Here is a 14,599-nt window from a genome sequence, read left to right on the forward strand (position 1 = left end):
TTTTTTTTTTTTTTTTTTTTTTTTTTTTTTTTTTTTTTTTTTTTTTTTTTTTTTTATTCAGCCCTGATAAGCCCACATCTGGAGCTCTATATCCAGTTCTGGGCTCAGCAGTACAAGAGGGACATTGATCTTCTGTACAAAGTCCAGCATAGAGATACAAACATGGTCAGGGGACTGGAGCATCTCTTCTATGAGGAGAGGCTGAGAGAGCTGGGCCTCTTCAGCCTGGAGAAGAGAAGATGGAGAGGAGGTCTTATCAATGTGTAGAAATACTTTAAGGGAGAGCGTCAAGAGGATGGGGCCGGACTATTTTCAGTGGTGGTCAGTGACAGGACAAGAGACAAAGACCACAAACTGAAGCCCAGGAAATTCCACCTGAATTTGAGGAAAAACTTATTGACTGTGAGGGTGAGAGAGCCTCACATTCTGAGGTGCCCAGAGTGCCTCTGGGCAGAACAGGCTGCCCAGAGAGGCTGGGGTGTCTTCTCTGGAGATCTTCAAAACCTGCCTGGATGTGACCCTGTGCCACGTGCTCTAGGTGTCCCTGCTGGAGCAGGAGGATTGGACTAGATGATCTCCAGAGGTCCTTTCCAATCTCAGCCATTTTCTGTGTGATATATTTGATACTAATATGTTTGCACATATTATTAAAGAAAGTTACTATTTTTTTTAAAGCTGGTGGCATAGTTCAAGACCAAGTCCTGCAAAACAATAGAATAATATACCTACATGACACATATTAGTTATTTTAACATTTATTTCTACTAAAATTGGTGTGAGGGATGTATATTTACTTTGCCACAAGAATGTCTGAGACCTTTTGCTGCTAGTACACGTAGCCTCCACCTTACAGAAGGTTTAGCATAGCATAGTTTAGTTTCGGAGTAACTTTTACATTAACTCATTTGATGACCTGGTGTGTAGATGAACATGAATACACAGCTGATCATTGGTACATAAGAAGATCCAAAGAAGACTACCCAAAACAGCTTGTGGAGTAAATTAGAACAGATAAAGAAGTGCACTCATGCCTTGATTTCTTCATTGAATCAGAACTTTCATTTGAAACAGGGCTGCACTCATGTACTCTTCACTAAATTTTATTTTAGAGAGTGTTTGAAGGACAGAATTACTGAGGAATAATTTCATTTAGTATAAAGAGGGATACCAAGAACTATTAAGGGTGATGGTAGTAGGAAAATGTCATATAAGAAAAAGAACAGTATAATAATTTTCAAGTTAATCAGTAAGCATTGTTGCTTTCAAAAGATGCTTGCTGGTATCAGTGATGGTCATGCAACTACAGAATCATTCCTTATGATCAGAAAAGCTCTCTTTTCCATCTTTACTGTATAAGATTAACCATTGTTGTTTCATCTTCGACTTGCACCTTGCTCCAAAAACAGCTTGTGTGTTTGTGTGTGTGTATGTGTGTGTGTTAAATACGGGAAAAAACATCTTAAGAATCTCAAGGATGTAGGTTTAAATTCTCTATTTCTGAAATCAAAAATCTTGATATCTAGTTTACTTCCTACGGAGGAAGCATCTAAGTATCTTTCAACAGTCTGGGCCTCTGGAATCTAAAACCTGAACTCTGAGTCTCCTTTGTTAAAATATATATATATATATATATATGAAACAGGTGCCAAATAGGATCTATCTTCTGGATGATTAAAAGCAAAGATCTTTTCTTTCTAATTCTTTCTGTTTTGGTGCAGTGAATGCTACAAAATTAGAGAGATGAAAAACAGTGTGATGCTAATGTCATAAGAATCAAAGTGTATAATATCCCTGAGCGCTCTCACCTTTTGCATCCCACAAATCTGTATTTGAAGAGTGAAAATGATTTGCACAGAGAAGGCACTAGAAAATGGTTTGTTTTAATGTTTTAGTGTATTACTGTTACAAGCTTAAGCTGGTCAAAGCAATCGGCATACGTTTGACAAAAAAGAGGGGCATACCTGGGCTCCTGAATTTGGAGCAAGAGCAAAATTAGAGGAATTTTAAAATGCTTGTAGACAGTTTTTGTCCTAAACTGTCGGTGCTTATCCCATTCTTTTCCTCTAACAGAGTGCGGAACAGATCAGCGCCTTGTGCCGAAATTTCCAGGAAGTCCAGGCAAGCGGTATGGAAGGACAGAAGGACATCCAGGATCCGTCTCCTCGACCACTGGCTCGGCACCTATCTGATGCAGACAGACTGAGAAAAGTCATCCAAGAACTTATGGACACTGAGAAATCTTATGTCAAGGTGAAAACAACAGCAACAAAAAAAAATTCTGGCTAGCTACAGCTTTCTTTGTAAGGCTGACTGTTACTACTACTGTTTAAATGAGTGGCTATGTATGTGGTTTATGATTAACATGCCTGATTAAAATACTTGATGCTCTTCAAATGCACGAATATCCTTTAGAATAGGTACATATCTGAACATAAATGTTTTTTAGAAAGCCATTATCTGTAACTTTCTCTGCCCATGCTATACTCCATGCTATATACTTATTCTATATATATATATAAAGTATTATATATATATAACATGCAATATATAATATATATATAATATTATATATATATGCTATATATGCCATGCTATATATTTTATTTTTATCAGGCTTAAGGATGAAACAAAAATATTACATTGAAATGAGTTATCTTTAATTTAGCAATCATGTAGTACTAACAATTTGAAGGATTTTGTTACAGAACAGGGACTGTATCTCTACTTTTTTTTTCCTGAAAACTATGTCCCTCCATTGTGATATAAAGAACAATTTCCAACTGTAACATAAATTGAATAAATTCTGTTTCTTGCAGGACCTGAGCTGCCTATTTGAGCTCTACTTGGAACCCCTTCAAAACGAAACTTTCCTTACCCAAGATGAGGTGAGGGAATATCTGAAAGATGTTCTTTTCATTGTTTTATGGGTTCTATTGGCCTTTGAACTTTTCCATTGCTGAGAAGCATGACTGAAAAGGCAAACAAACGTGGCAATAGAGTTACACCACTTAGCTGCTGTCTAGTATGTGACACACTGCTTTTTCTAACAGTAATTATTCTGAATAAGATGATGCTAACAATTTGTTGCCTTTTTAATGACTTTTCTATAAAAGCCATTCCAAAACATATTAATGACCACATTATTGGCATTTGCAGTCTCTGTCTTGTATGTCGCATCTCCTTCAAGGATTGTTTCCATATTCACAGATGGAGTCCTTGTTTGGCAGCTTGCCAGAAATGCTGGATTTCCAGAAGGTGTTTTTGGAGACCCTTGAAGATGGAATTTCTTCTTCCTCAGACTTTAATACATTGGAAACACCCTCCCAGTTCCGAGTAATTCCTTGATCTTTTATTATATTGAAGTGGGTCTGAAAATGTGTTTGGATATCTGACTTGAAGAACTCTAATTTCTGCCTCTTTCTTTTTTCATATGGTTGCTTTTATGTTTGAAGCTTTAGATTTCAGACATCTTTTCGGTGGTTCAAGATAAGTGCTATTTGTCACGGTTTTATCCTCCTCTTTCCCATGGCAGAGGATGTAGTGTGGAAGACGCAGAGTAGACTCTGAATATTCTATAATCTCTGAACTTGTCTGTTCTGTGAGCACCACAAGCAATGCTTACCATGCTGCTCTTCTGCAGAAAACTTTCTGGCACTGTGCTGGATTCTGCACTTGTGCTCCCCACTATGCCCAGTTTACTTGCTACAAAACAGAAGCATTTCCTGTTAAACGCAGCAGGAGTTTCTCACGTTGTGAGGTCCATCAGTACCTGGGAAGTGTAAATGGTTGTACATTGCAATGGTTGTGCTGTGTGTTGTCTCACAGTGGCACCGCTCAGTCCCTGGAGGAAGTAGGTGGTCCGGGAAAGGCAGCAAGTGCCACAGGAGTAGGAGGTGCTGGCAGGTCTCCCTGACAATTGCTGCCTTTTGTGGAGCAAACATTGATTAAAAAAGGGGATGAGGGCTGCTTTCCTCCTCTTCCTCCTCCCTCACTACTCCTCTTTCTTATCTTTGCTTTGGGAAATATTTTTCTAAAAAGATCTCCTTCATGAGTCAGATCCCTCCCACATATTCCCAACCTCCCTTTCATCTAAGAAGCTCAAAGGTGCCTGGTAATTAGCCCCTGCCTAAAAGAAGAGAAACAATTGGAAAGCAATCCTCTGCACTGTTCTATACTGTCCTTTCTTTCATTGGCAGCTTTATACCTTCCTTCCTATTGTCCATATCTTTCCCCAGGATATGCCATTAGATGTCTGTTACTACTGTTCCTGTGCTGAGATCCACCTCTACTGTAGACTTTTAGTCTTCCTAATGCAGAATTGAGACTGCAGGCCTTGCCTAAATAGCCTGAATTTGCTACCCAGGGAAATACAGAAACTTCACTTCCATGTAGTACTCCAGGAATACATTCATGTGAAAAATGCATACACATAGTAACACAGAATATATAGAGACAGGCAGCAGATATTGGAGGCTTAGCACTCTGAGTATGTGACTGAACATTTGATCATGATCTAGTAGTGAAGTAAAAATTTTGATTGTTTTAATTTCAGAAATTATTGTTTTCCCTCGGAGGTTCCTTTCTGTATTATGCTGACCACTTCAAGCTGTACAGTGGCTTCTGTGCAAACCACATCAAAGTTCAGAAGGTTCTTGAGAGAGGTAATTTATCATCTTTTTCATTGTAATTAATATCCATAAATTTAAACTTCAGTGAACCCCTGTAAGAAATCTCATCAACTTAGGGAGAACAGTGACATAAAGCAAAGTGTAACGGGGCATCTCGCAGTAAGAATAACAAAGATCCTCAAATCTAATAAAATTCAATAGAGAGCTGAAGGGGCAAGCACCTAGGCATAAGGCTGAAGTCTGTGCTGACTGCAGGGACAGCAGAAGCAGCAGCTATATTTGGTTTGGGTGTTCCTGCATGTGAAAGGGTGGGTGTCCACCACAGCCGCAAAAAAGTGACTCTAGTGTAATTTAATGGTTGCTCTCCCTGCCATGAGTTTATTAACGTGATGCAGAACAGGCTTAGAGTGTACTGGAAGAACTATATCAAGGAATAATAACAGCTTGATATAATTATTGCTCTTAGTGCTTATTTTCACTGTGTAAATCACCACAAAAAGCACCTGTTAAAATGTATGTGACAAGACTGGGGCTTTAGGTGATGGTTGCACGTTGCAGTTCTGTGCTTTCAAATTATCTTGCCTTCTGTGATTTCCATGTTAAGCTGACTGTTTTATTTATATTTAGCCAAAACAGATAGTGCCTTTAAGGCCTTTCTGGATGCTCGAAACCCCACAAAGCAACATTCTTCAACGCTGGAGTCGTATCTCATAAAGCCTGTCCAGAGAGTGCTGAAATACCCTCTGCTGTTAAAAGAGCTGGTGTCTCTGACAGATAACGAGAGTGAGGAGCACTATCATTTGACAGGTAACTTCTTTTACAGGGATTTACAGGAATTAATAAGTTTGATTTCCAAGGCTTTCTGAAGATGCAGGTGGCCACTCTGCTAGTTGTCAGAGAACTTGTCAAAGCCTAGAGAAAATTTCCTCCCTCTCATTAAAATAGGAAGCTTTCTCCTGCTTTTAGTGAAAATTTTGACCTTGTGTGTCCAAATCCGCTTGAAAAGCGGATGCCCAGGATTTGCTGTGACGAACAGGACTAGGTATCTTACTCCTTAATTTCTGTGACAGGAGCATATGTCAGGGCCATGCAACAAGGTTTTTTTTTTTTTTTTTTTCCTAATTTTCTTTTTCCCCATCCCTCAGAGGGGAAATGCTGACCAAAGCTCCATCTTGTGGTTATTATTCAGTTCTTGAAATGTGTCAACGTTCAGCAGCAAACGACGTCCAACAAAGGCAGTATTGTCACTCGTGCATAAAAAACACCTGCCTCAAAACTTTGCAGCTTTCCCACAGAGAAATAATTGTGTCTAGCATCATAGGAAGAAAATAGAGTTAATTCCATTTCTAGATTCAGATCCTTGGGACTTCACACTGGCAAATTCCAGTTCAGTGCTATCAGCACCTCAAGGAGGAAAGTCAATAGAATTATTTTGTGGATAGATTTACATTTTAGTAGAATGGATTCAGGCAAAATACACTGCCAGCAAAAAGTCAGAAGACTGTTATTGCCTTTGAAAGGAGCTTCTGATGCTGTATTTTGCCATTACAATCGAACTGCGGGTGATTGACTTGCAGGCCAGAATGAATACCAGACTGTGCAGGGAACAGCTGAAAGGACTGGAGAAACTTAGTGCCCTTCTCTGACTCCTGTGTGCATTAACAGGAACGTTATGAACGCAATGAAAACGAGCATCATCTTGTTTAGAAAAACAAAAGTTAATCAAACTTAACTCTTTAACATCAACACTTAATATCGTGGATACAGTCAGTGAGGATCTTGCACAGTCTGTCACTGTATTTCTTTCCTCCATTCTCTGATATGCTAAATTCAATATATTATTACTAAAGTTCATCAAATTACTTATTCTAGTATACCTGTAGATAAATTAGTAGTCCTAGATTATTACAGAATGAAATAAACAAACTGTGTTCCTGTGTCAGCAGGAAATATTCATATATTTGGGAATTTATCACAAGAATAGTTATTAGTCTTTTGGGGCACTTAAAACACCAGCTAAGCAATTTTCCCTGCAGATGAGGAAGCAGACCTTCCACAACTGGTAGGACAAAGTACTGCTCTAAAGCCAGGATACTATTGTCCACATGCTGGGAACACTGCATAGTTTAACCCACCTCAAAGAGGATTTAGGGGATTTATAACATACAATTTAATCACCTGGCTTTCTATGTAATTCTCAAACTTTATAGAAGCACTGAAAGCAATGGAAAAAGTAGCCAGTCACATCAATGAGATGCAGAAGATATATGAAGATTACGGCACAGTATTTGATCAGCTGGTTGCAGAGCAGAGTGGAACCGAGAAGGAGGTAAGAAAAGCAGCAGTTTGTTTTATTCAGTCTTGAGACATAATCCTGAAAGCCATTGGATGCCCTTATCTCTTCCTGAAGTCACTCTGGCAACTTGTGTTGGGTTCTCCACTGCCTTTTAACACAATGACTTCCATTTCATATCTGTCCTGTCAAGTTTCTTTTTGTCAGCAGATTACTGTAAAATTTTCAGACAGCTGCCAGAGCCTTTTTCTGGGCTGACAAGAATTGCAAGCAGAAGTAGACATAATTCTCAAAAAAAAAAAAAAAAAAAAAAAAAAAAAAAAAAAGACGTCTTCCTCTTCTCAAATCTTTTATTAGAGATTATCTATGCCCAAAGGCATTCAGATTTTATGCTTCAGAGTTCTTGAAGTTCTTAAGATTCTTTTTCCAACCATATAAATGAAAATGGCAATTCTAGGAATTTTCAAATTAAAGTCTATTATTTTCATTCTCTACGCTTCTAGCACTGAGACATCCGTGCCTATTTGTCAGAGCAAATACTATTAGCCGAATGGATTGTGTTTACACATCTCCCAGAACTGGGGCAGCAAGATCTCCACAGAGCCATTTACATCAAAAGTTTGCTAAGCAGATCAAATGCATAAAGACTGAGACCAGATATGAGAGCTGCCAACTTGATTGTTTTATGCCCTCTTAGTAAAAGCCATATTCCTACTTTTCTTGGCCACCTGGTTTCCTGTCAGGTACTGGAAACAAACTTGGCAACCTGAGAGATTCTTTACAGCTTTACATAGTTTTCCAGAGGAAGGGGGGGAAAAAAAAAAAAAAAAAAGAGAAGGGCGGGGGACAGCAAATAAAGTAAAAGATCTATAAAACACCTACACTAATTATGCCTTTGGCATTCTCATTAATGACAATTACTCTCTAGAAAAGAAAGATAAAAGTTAATAAGTCAGCCAGCTCACAACTGGCTATAATGTCAATGACAGAATATGAGGTCAACTTTATACTCTTCTAAGTTAGTAATATTGTATAATGAGTGCCTTACTAATGGTTATCCTTTTAGGAAAGGAAGTTACTTTCCTGCTAGATGCACTTTTCTGTTTGAGTGCACATGTCTCTTTCCCTCTCTGGTGTCTCTCTGTCCATTCCCTAAATACAGCAAATGTACATCCTTAACGATCTCAACATGTACTCATAAACATTTTACATCTAAGAGCTATAGATGACAACACTGATGTATCTATTCTTCATAATTTAAAACAGGTGACGGAGCTTTCAATGGGAGAACTTCTGATGCATTCTGCAGTTTCCTGGCTGAATCCTTTCCCATCTCTGGGCAAAGCAAGAAAAGATCTTGAACTTACAGTGTTTGGTGAGTGTTTCCCTTAATGACCTTTTCGCCTGACCAAATATAAAGAAAATGAAGTTATTATTTTCTACTACTGAAAGTGCCCCTCCTCCTTTTGCTGTAGCCGTGGGGTATCTAGGATAGCCTTGGACCTGACAACAGGCAGAGAACTGTTGCATTCCCTACTATGAGAAGGATTGTCAAGTTTCTTTTGTTCATTTGCTGTTGTTGTTTGCCTTGTTAGCCAGCCTCAGCTGCTCTTCTGCCTGTGTGTAAACTATGGAAATCAGTGATGTTTCAAGAGACAATAATCTCTTTAAATACTGCTAAAGCAAGCTTTCCGGGGAGGCTGGTAGGAAAACAGTGGTGTTTTCTTCCCCTGGGAATCCAAGCTAACCTCCGATTTTACAGCCATTGCAGAAAAAAAATGTGTTGTCTGGCAATGCCCATCCAAATTATTTTAACTTGAAAAATGAATGAGGAAATGAGAGTATACAACTGAGAATTTTATTTAATAATATCTCTACTATTAATCATTCAATAATTATATTACATAAATAATTAAAAGGTCCCAGCAAAACATTGTAGGGACTTCACTATTTCCTCAAAGAACATTTATTTAAATTGGAATTGGAAAACACTCACAGAAGAAGTCCAGGTTGACATGAGACCAGTCTCTTCCCCAGGGTTGTCATACCTTCTTCTAAAGCATGATAGATTAAGGGAGAGAGTGCTCGGACACAAGCAGGAACTGCCTCCACAGGTTCCCTTGGATGAGCTTCTCAGTGATCCACTAACACCAGGCGCCCGAGCCCCAGGCGTCCTCTCCTTCATACAAGATGAATGAGAGGACTTTGGCCTGTGGCTTGATAATCAGGGCTTACCCTGGTGTTAGTTTCAGCTGGGACTCTGTGGTGGCGGCGTAGGAAATGCAGCAGATATGTGGAAGGCAGGAAAGCTACGCCGAACTCTGAAGTAAAAGAGCTAACTACGGCCACAGGCTGGCTCCGTGAAGGGATGAGAGCCAATAACAGCCCCCTTGCCTTCTCTCCTCCCACACTAGAGGGAAACCTGGGTGCAAGAGTAGGAGTAGAGCTAGACTGCCCGGCAGCCCGAATCAAGGCCTGGGGAGCGGAGTCCTCACGTAGGCCAAAGGCGCCTTCGCTGTCTCCGCGTTTCTGTGCCCTCCTCACCGACTGCAGGGAATGTGTCCCTGCCTCGCCCGAGGCTGAGATTAGGTAACATGAGTGAGTCACTCCCGTCATATGTTGTGGAAGGCGGAGAATTCCTGCAGATAGAAAAGTAGGAATTGAGATGAATGTTTCCAAATGCTGAATGGCAGGAAGAAAAGACTTAGCACCTTTCGTGGCAGGTGCTTTGGCCATCAGCCCTTCATTCCACCTGCAGACATCCATCAGTTTGGTGTTTTTCTATGCAGAGAAAATTTTCTACGTCTCTACATCTGAACTACATCTGTTGTATCTGTTTATGTAAAGATTTATGGGAGACAGTCTGCTGTTAGTTTTAGAAAAACACGTTCCACTGTAAATGTTCAAAACAAAATCTTAGGAAAAAAAATGTTGCTGCTGCATGAAGGAGTGTAGGATGAAAAACTCTGCTGTTATCTTAATACAGGGCAAATCCTTTTCAATCACTTTGCTCATCATCCTTTAAATTCTAGTGATTATAATAATCTGCTTCTCCACAATAGCATTTTCAATGAATATCGCAGCTGTATTAATAGTGATTCTTTTTCCTTCTTTTTTTTTAGTTTTTAAGAGAGCTGTAATACTTGTATATAAGGAGAACTGCAAACTGAAAAAGAAAATGGTAAGTTTGGTGTAAGCTGGAGGGGTGGATGTTTTTGCACAGGCTCCTACTGTCTCATCATCAAAGATGGACCATACTGGTGTCGAAGGGAGAGTTAACTGTGGATAAATGCCACTTTCCCACACTAGACTTCAGTTCTCTTCTCTCTCTGAGAGCTGAAACAAACCAAGTATTCAGTACCTGTGTAGCAAAAAATATATTTTTTCTCATTTAGTGAGCATCATCATCTCTGTGAGCCACATGGTTGCTCTGTCAGGTGAAATATGAAATCTTGCCATGTAGGAATTGCTGCAGATGTCAAATATGATCGTCTACGGTAATCTGGTGCTTAGGTCAAAGACCTCTGGTTATAGACCCTTGATCACTCTGGAAGGAAAGGCATATTTTTAACATAACCTCATCTGTTCCATTTACAAAGCTAGAATATTGAGGTCAAGCAGCAAGTTGTATATCCTAAGTACCAGAAGTGCAGTATTGCACTATGCTTATTGTAGCAGATGGAGGGCCTCTAAAAGTAGTGGCAGGAGCTACATGATTAATGTATTCTGCTAATCAACGGTCTGTGAGTTTTTGCAGGAAACTTGTTCCTTAGCTAGTACTTAAATGTTGAAGTATTATTTTTAATCCATTAAAACACTTTGAAAGCTGAAGCAATTACAAATTTCAAGGCTGAGTCTATCACTACTACTGCTGTATCAGCTACAAGCCAGCATTAGTTTACTGTAGGGGAAAGTCTAACAAACTGTAATTTCTCTTTAGATGTGAGTCTTTCTAAGGAAAACAAAATTACATCTTTTTGACTTCTCTTCTTAGAAATACCTTTTTGTTTTTCCTTTTGCAGCCCACTAATGTTCGTGCTGCACATAATTTTGGTGACTTGGATCCATTTAAATTTCGTTGGCTGATTCCTTTATCTGCTCTTCAAGTTCGACTGGGGAATACAGCAGGTGATTATCTGGCACTGAGTACTCTAGTAATGAAAACTTTCCTGGGATTCTGCAATGCTGCTTCTTCTGTATGGCTTTTTGGAACCTCTGGAAATACGCAGCTGTAAAGAAAACAGTATCCGCTCTTGCCTCTGCTTTCAAGGGGTACTGGCTCAATACATGAACCTACTTTTTTCCATTTGTTACGTTGGCATCATCCCTCGCCCTCCATGAGCTCAGGAAGATGCAGGACGACCTGGAGGCTGACTTGCAGTGATCTTATTGCTGGGATCTCAGACTCTCACAAAGAGTTGATATTTGATAGAATGGAGATTCCCAGTAAAAAGATACCATGACCAGGAAGGTGTTTCACTGTGGATGATGCCCTCTTGACACCTTTGTGTTCAGTGTGAGCACAAAACCACTGACCACTGTGTTTTTCCATGTAGGAAAGTTGACTGCGTGATTTATTATATCAGGGCATTCTCTCCTTTTTGTTCTGTCTTTAAGTTGATCTTTATCGTACAGTGGTTCACAGTTGAATCCAAAAGAAATGGAGTTGAAGCAAGCAAATACTGTCTTACCCAGTGACGTTCCTTGTATGAGTGTCACAAGACATTTAATAGTTAATGCTTTGCACACCTGTGAGAAGAGCCATGTAAGGCAGCAGCCTAAGCCTGTGGTAAAGTAACTTTCTGGAGAGAAGGTAGAACTGCAAGGCTGCTCAGAGAGTTTAGGGGACTTTCCTTTAGGTTCTGCCTCATTTGAGATCTTACGTGACCACTCTGTACCTGTATTAGCACATTTTTTGGGAGAAGAGGAATTTTGAAGTATATACAAAAACAATGCTTTATTCCATGTGCAGGAACAGAAAACAGCTGTATCTGGGAACTCATTCACACCAAGTCAGAACTAGAAGGCAGACCAGAAACTATTTTTCAATTGTGCAGCAGGTAAGCTTTACACGGAGCTTGTATTTGTCAAGTCATATTAATGGAATTAGAAAGAATTCACACTTTTTCCCCAAGTGACCTTTGTGTCAGCACTTGTAAGGCAGCTTTCAGTCTCTGGTTCCAGGCATTGAGCCAGTATGTAACTACATAAACTGTGATGATGTGAAACTGGAGTGAATTTGGCTCAGTGAGCCTGTGTTAGAAAGCTGCAGATACATGATCGTAAATCTCACTGTATTATGGGCAAAGTAACTATGTTCTCATGGGATGCTTTACCATGTTCTTGGTGGGATAGCAGAAATGTTCTGATCATGATCATTAATCCTGAAGCAGAGGAGGTTATCTTTTGGGCTGTTTTGTTGAAGAAAAATAATTATGATCAAAGTGTGAGAAATGCCTAACAACACATCAAGAGGATAGCTGCAGAACTGCTAGAAAAGAAATAGCCTGAACCAAACACTGCGCTAAAGCACTCCAGCAGCAAGGAGGAAGGCAGATTTTATCCCAAAAGTGTCTGTCTTCGGAGATAAAAATCAGATTGTCTGTTTTTAACTTACAGTGACTGCGAGAACAAGACTAACATTGTGAAGGTGATCCGTTCTATTTTGCGAGAGAATTTCAGACGTCACATAAAATGTGATTTGCCGCTGGAGAAAACCTGCAAAGATCGACTTGTTCCGCTCAAGAACCGTGTGCCTGCAACAGCCAAACTGGGTAAGGCTCTGCCAAAATGCAGAACTCAGCCAGGACACCTTCAAATTCGGGACACTAGGAGGGTCACAGTTATGAACAGGTCCACAGTGTGTCATGTGCCTCAATCTTGTTTCTCTTTTAGGCTGGGGAGCGGGCACAGTCACACAGCCCACATCAAAGGCTGGAGGACCAAAGCAAGCCTGGCCTCTCCCACACTGCGTCCTCAACCCTTGACATGTCATTAACTTTATTAAGTGAAAACTTACTTATAGGTCCCAAATCAATTTGAGGGGGTAGAAATGGACTCTCTTGGCATCTAGTTTTAACTTTCTTGCCTTTTGTTCTCCTTAGTGACCCAGCTGTAGTAACATTTAAAGCTGAAAAAAACGACAAAAGGCAGAGGTCCTGCTTCTTTCAGTGCACTAGCTCTGCACCCCAGCAGGTGCCCCAATTAAGCCCAAGCTTCAGACTATTTAGCTAAGTGAGCAAGTGCTGGCTACTAGTCTTTGAAGCGCTCCATCTGCTGAGGTGTCTGTAACATTCCGGTAACCTGATGGGCATCCGAACAGTCCCACTGAGGCCTCCAAACTGGCCCTCCTGTCCTTGAAGTACCAGAACCAGACAGATAGGTGGAAATCATTACTACAGTTTCTGCAAGATTTTGTACATACTGCAAATGAAGGCAAGCATAAAACCCTGGGATTGGGGGGATAAGACAGTGCAGGCTATATTGTGATATATTGCTTGTACCAGACTGGTTACTTACCAGGTTACTTACTGGTTACTTACCGTGGACGTTTATCGGACGAGCCTATATATGCTGTCTATTCTGAGCTATTGAGACAGACAGTGGAATGGGAGTCCCTTTTGGCGCAACACCTGAAAGCGCTTGTGCTTCTTCCCTTTGCGCAGCTTCCTCGCGGTCTCTGAAGGGGCTGCGGCCCGCCTGCAGCAGCGAGTGGCACGGCGACGCGGGCAAGGGCAACGGCCACGACTCCGACGAGTGCAGCCTGAGCAGCAGCACCCAGAGCAGCAGCTGCCACACGGCCGAGAGCACCCAGGAGCCCCCCAGTTCGTCCCCGGGCAAACGCTCCCCGAGCTGCGCGTCAGACGTCTCCAGCGTCCTCGTCAAGGAATCCGATATTCTCAGCGATGAGGACGACGACGATTACCAGAGCCTAAAGAAAGGCAGCCCTACTAAAGATATAGAAATACAGTTCCAACGCCTGAAGATCTCCGAGGAACCGAGCGCTGACTCTGAACGAGATCCGGGCCCTGAGAAGGAGGAAGGGGACGGTTTCAAGACAGACGAGCACCCCAAGCTGGTGCGCGGCCACTTCTGCCCCATTAAGCGCAAAGTAAACAGCACAAGGCGGAGCCGAGGAACGTTGCTGGCCATGCAGGAACGCCACCAGTCCCTTGACAGCCATTCTGAGGCTGCAAACTTGGATCTGAACTCCATCTTAGAGCGAGAATTTAGTGTCCAGAGCTTAGCCTCTGTAGTTAATGAGGACTGTTTTTATGAAACTGTGGAGAAGCACGAAAAATCCTAGCTTTCGGAGCACTATATTTAAATTATGGTTCATTTTAAGTCCACATAAAATTCACCAAACTTATTTTGCTTTAAAATTAGTAAATTCGTGGAAGCCGCAGGAAAACTAATATCTATTTGATTCTGTGCACTAAGACAGTTTTTTTTTCCACAAAAACAGCTGTAAAGGACTCTTAAGTTATTTTAATTTATTGTGGATCAAAAATAGAGTAAGCTGGCCAAGGTCTGTAAGTTAGTTAACCCTTTTCAAGCAGTTACTGAGATTTTGTAGTATTATTGAGGAGGGTAGGGGAAGGAGGGCTTTGATAGTATTTTATCTGGCAAGGATACTAGTGAGGTGATAGAGGCGATTACAATGGAAGGTAGATTTACA

General features: G+C 40.7%; 1 protein-coding gene and 1 long non-coding RNA gene across 7 annotated transcripts in view; one reads left to right on the plus strand and one right to left on the minus strand.

Moving 5' to 3' along the window:
- The window catches only part of TIAM2 (T cell lymphoma invasion and metastasis 2), a 172,774-nt gene extending 158,256 nt beyond the window's left edge, over positions 1–14,518 (plus strand). For 5 of the 6 annotated variants that reach the window (XM_026044345.1, XM_026044343.1, XM_026044348.1 and 2 more), the window contains 12 exons: positions 2,071–2,250; positions 2,817–2,885; positions 3,208–3,333; positions 4,553–4,661; positions 5,256–5,435; positions 6,839–6,957; positions 8,188–8,296; positions 10,044–10,102; positions 10,944–11,049; positions 11,894–11,981; positions 12,541–12,695; positions 13,587–14,518. In XM_026044345.1, coding sequence (XP_025900130.1) covers positions 2,071–2,250; positions 2,817–2,885; positions 3,208–3,333; positions 4,553–4,661; positions 5,256–5,435; positions 6,839–6,957; positions 8,188–8,296; positions 10,044–10,102; positions 10,944–11,049; positions 11,894–11,981; positions 12,541–12,695; positions 13,587–14,227 — 1,941 coding nt within the window. In that variant the 3' untranslated portion in view covers positions 14,228–14,518. Of the gene's footprint in view, positions 1–2,070; positions 2,251–2,816; positions 2,886–3,207; positions 3,334–4,552; positions 4,662–5,255; positions 5,436–6,838; positions 6,958–8,187; positions 8,297–10,043; positions 10,103–10,943; positions 11,050–11,893; positions 11,982–12,540; positions 12,696–12,816; positions 13,085–13,586 lie in introns of those variants that run through there. The other variant, XM_026044349.1, reaches the window with a different exon arrangement.
- On the minus strand, positions 9,185–13,536 carry LOC112951633. The gene is made up of 2 exons (XR_003250257.1): positions 13,464–13,536; positions 9,185–9,560 (listed from the first exon to the last, which is right to left on the minus strand). It is a non-coding gene; the product is annotated as an uncharacterized LOC112951633 (long non-coding RNA).
- Positions 14,519–14,599: the final 81 nt, after the last annotated feature.

This window comes from Nothoprocta perdicaria, unplaced genomic scaffold (assembly GCF_003342845.1).
Source record: "Nothoprocta perdicaria isolate Ctin4 unplaced genomic scaffold, notPer1 scaffold_36, whole genome shotgun sequence".
Classification (NCBI taxonomy): Eukaryota; Metazoa; Chordata; class Aves; order Tinamiformes; family Tinamidae; genus Nothoprocta; species Nothoprocta perdicaria.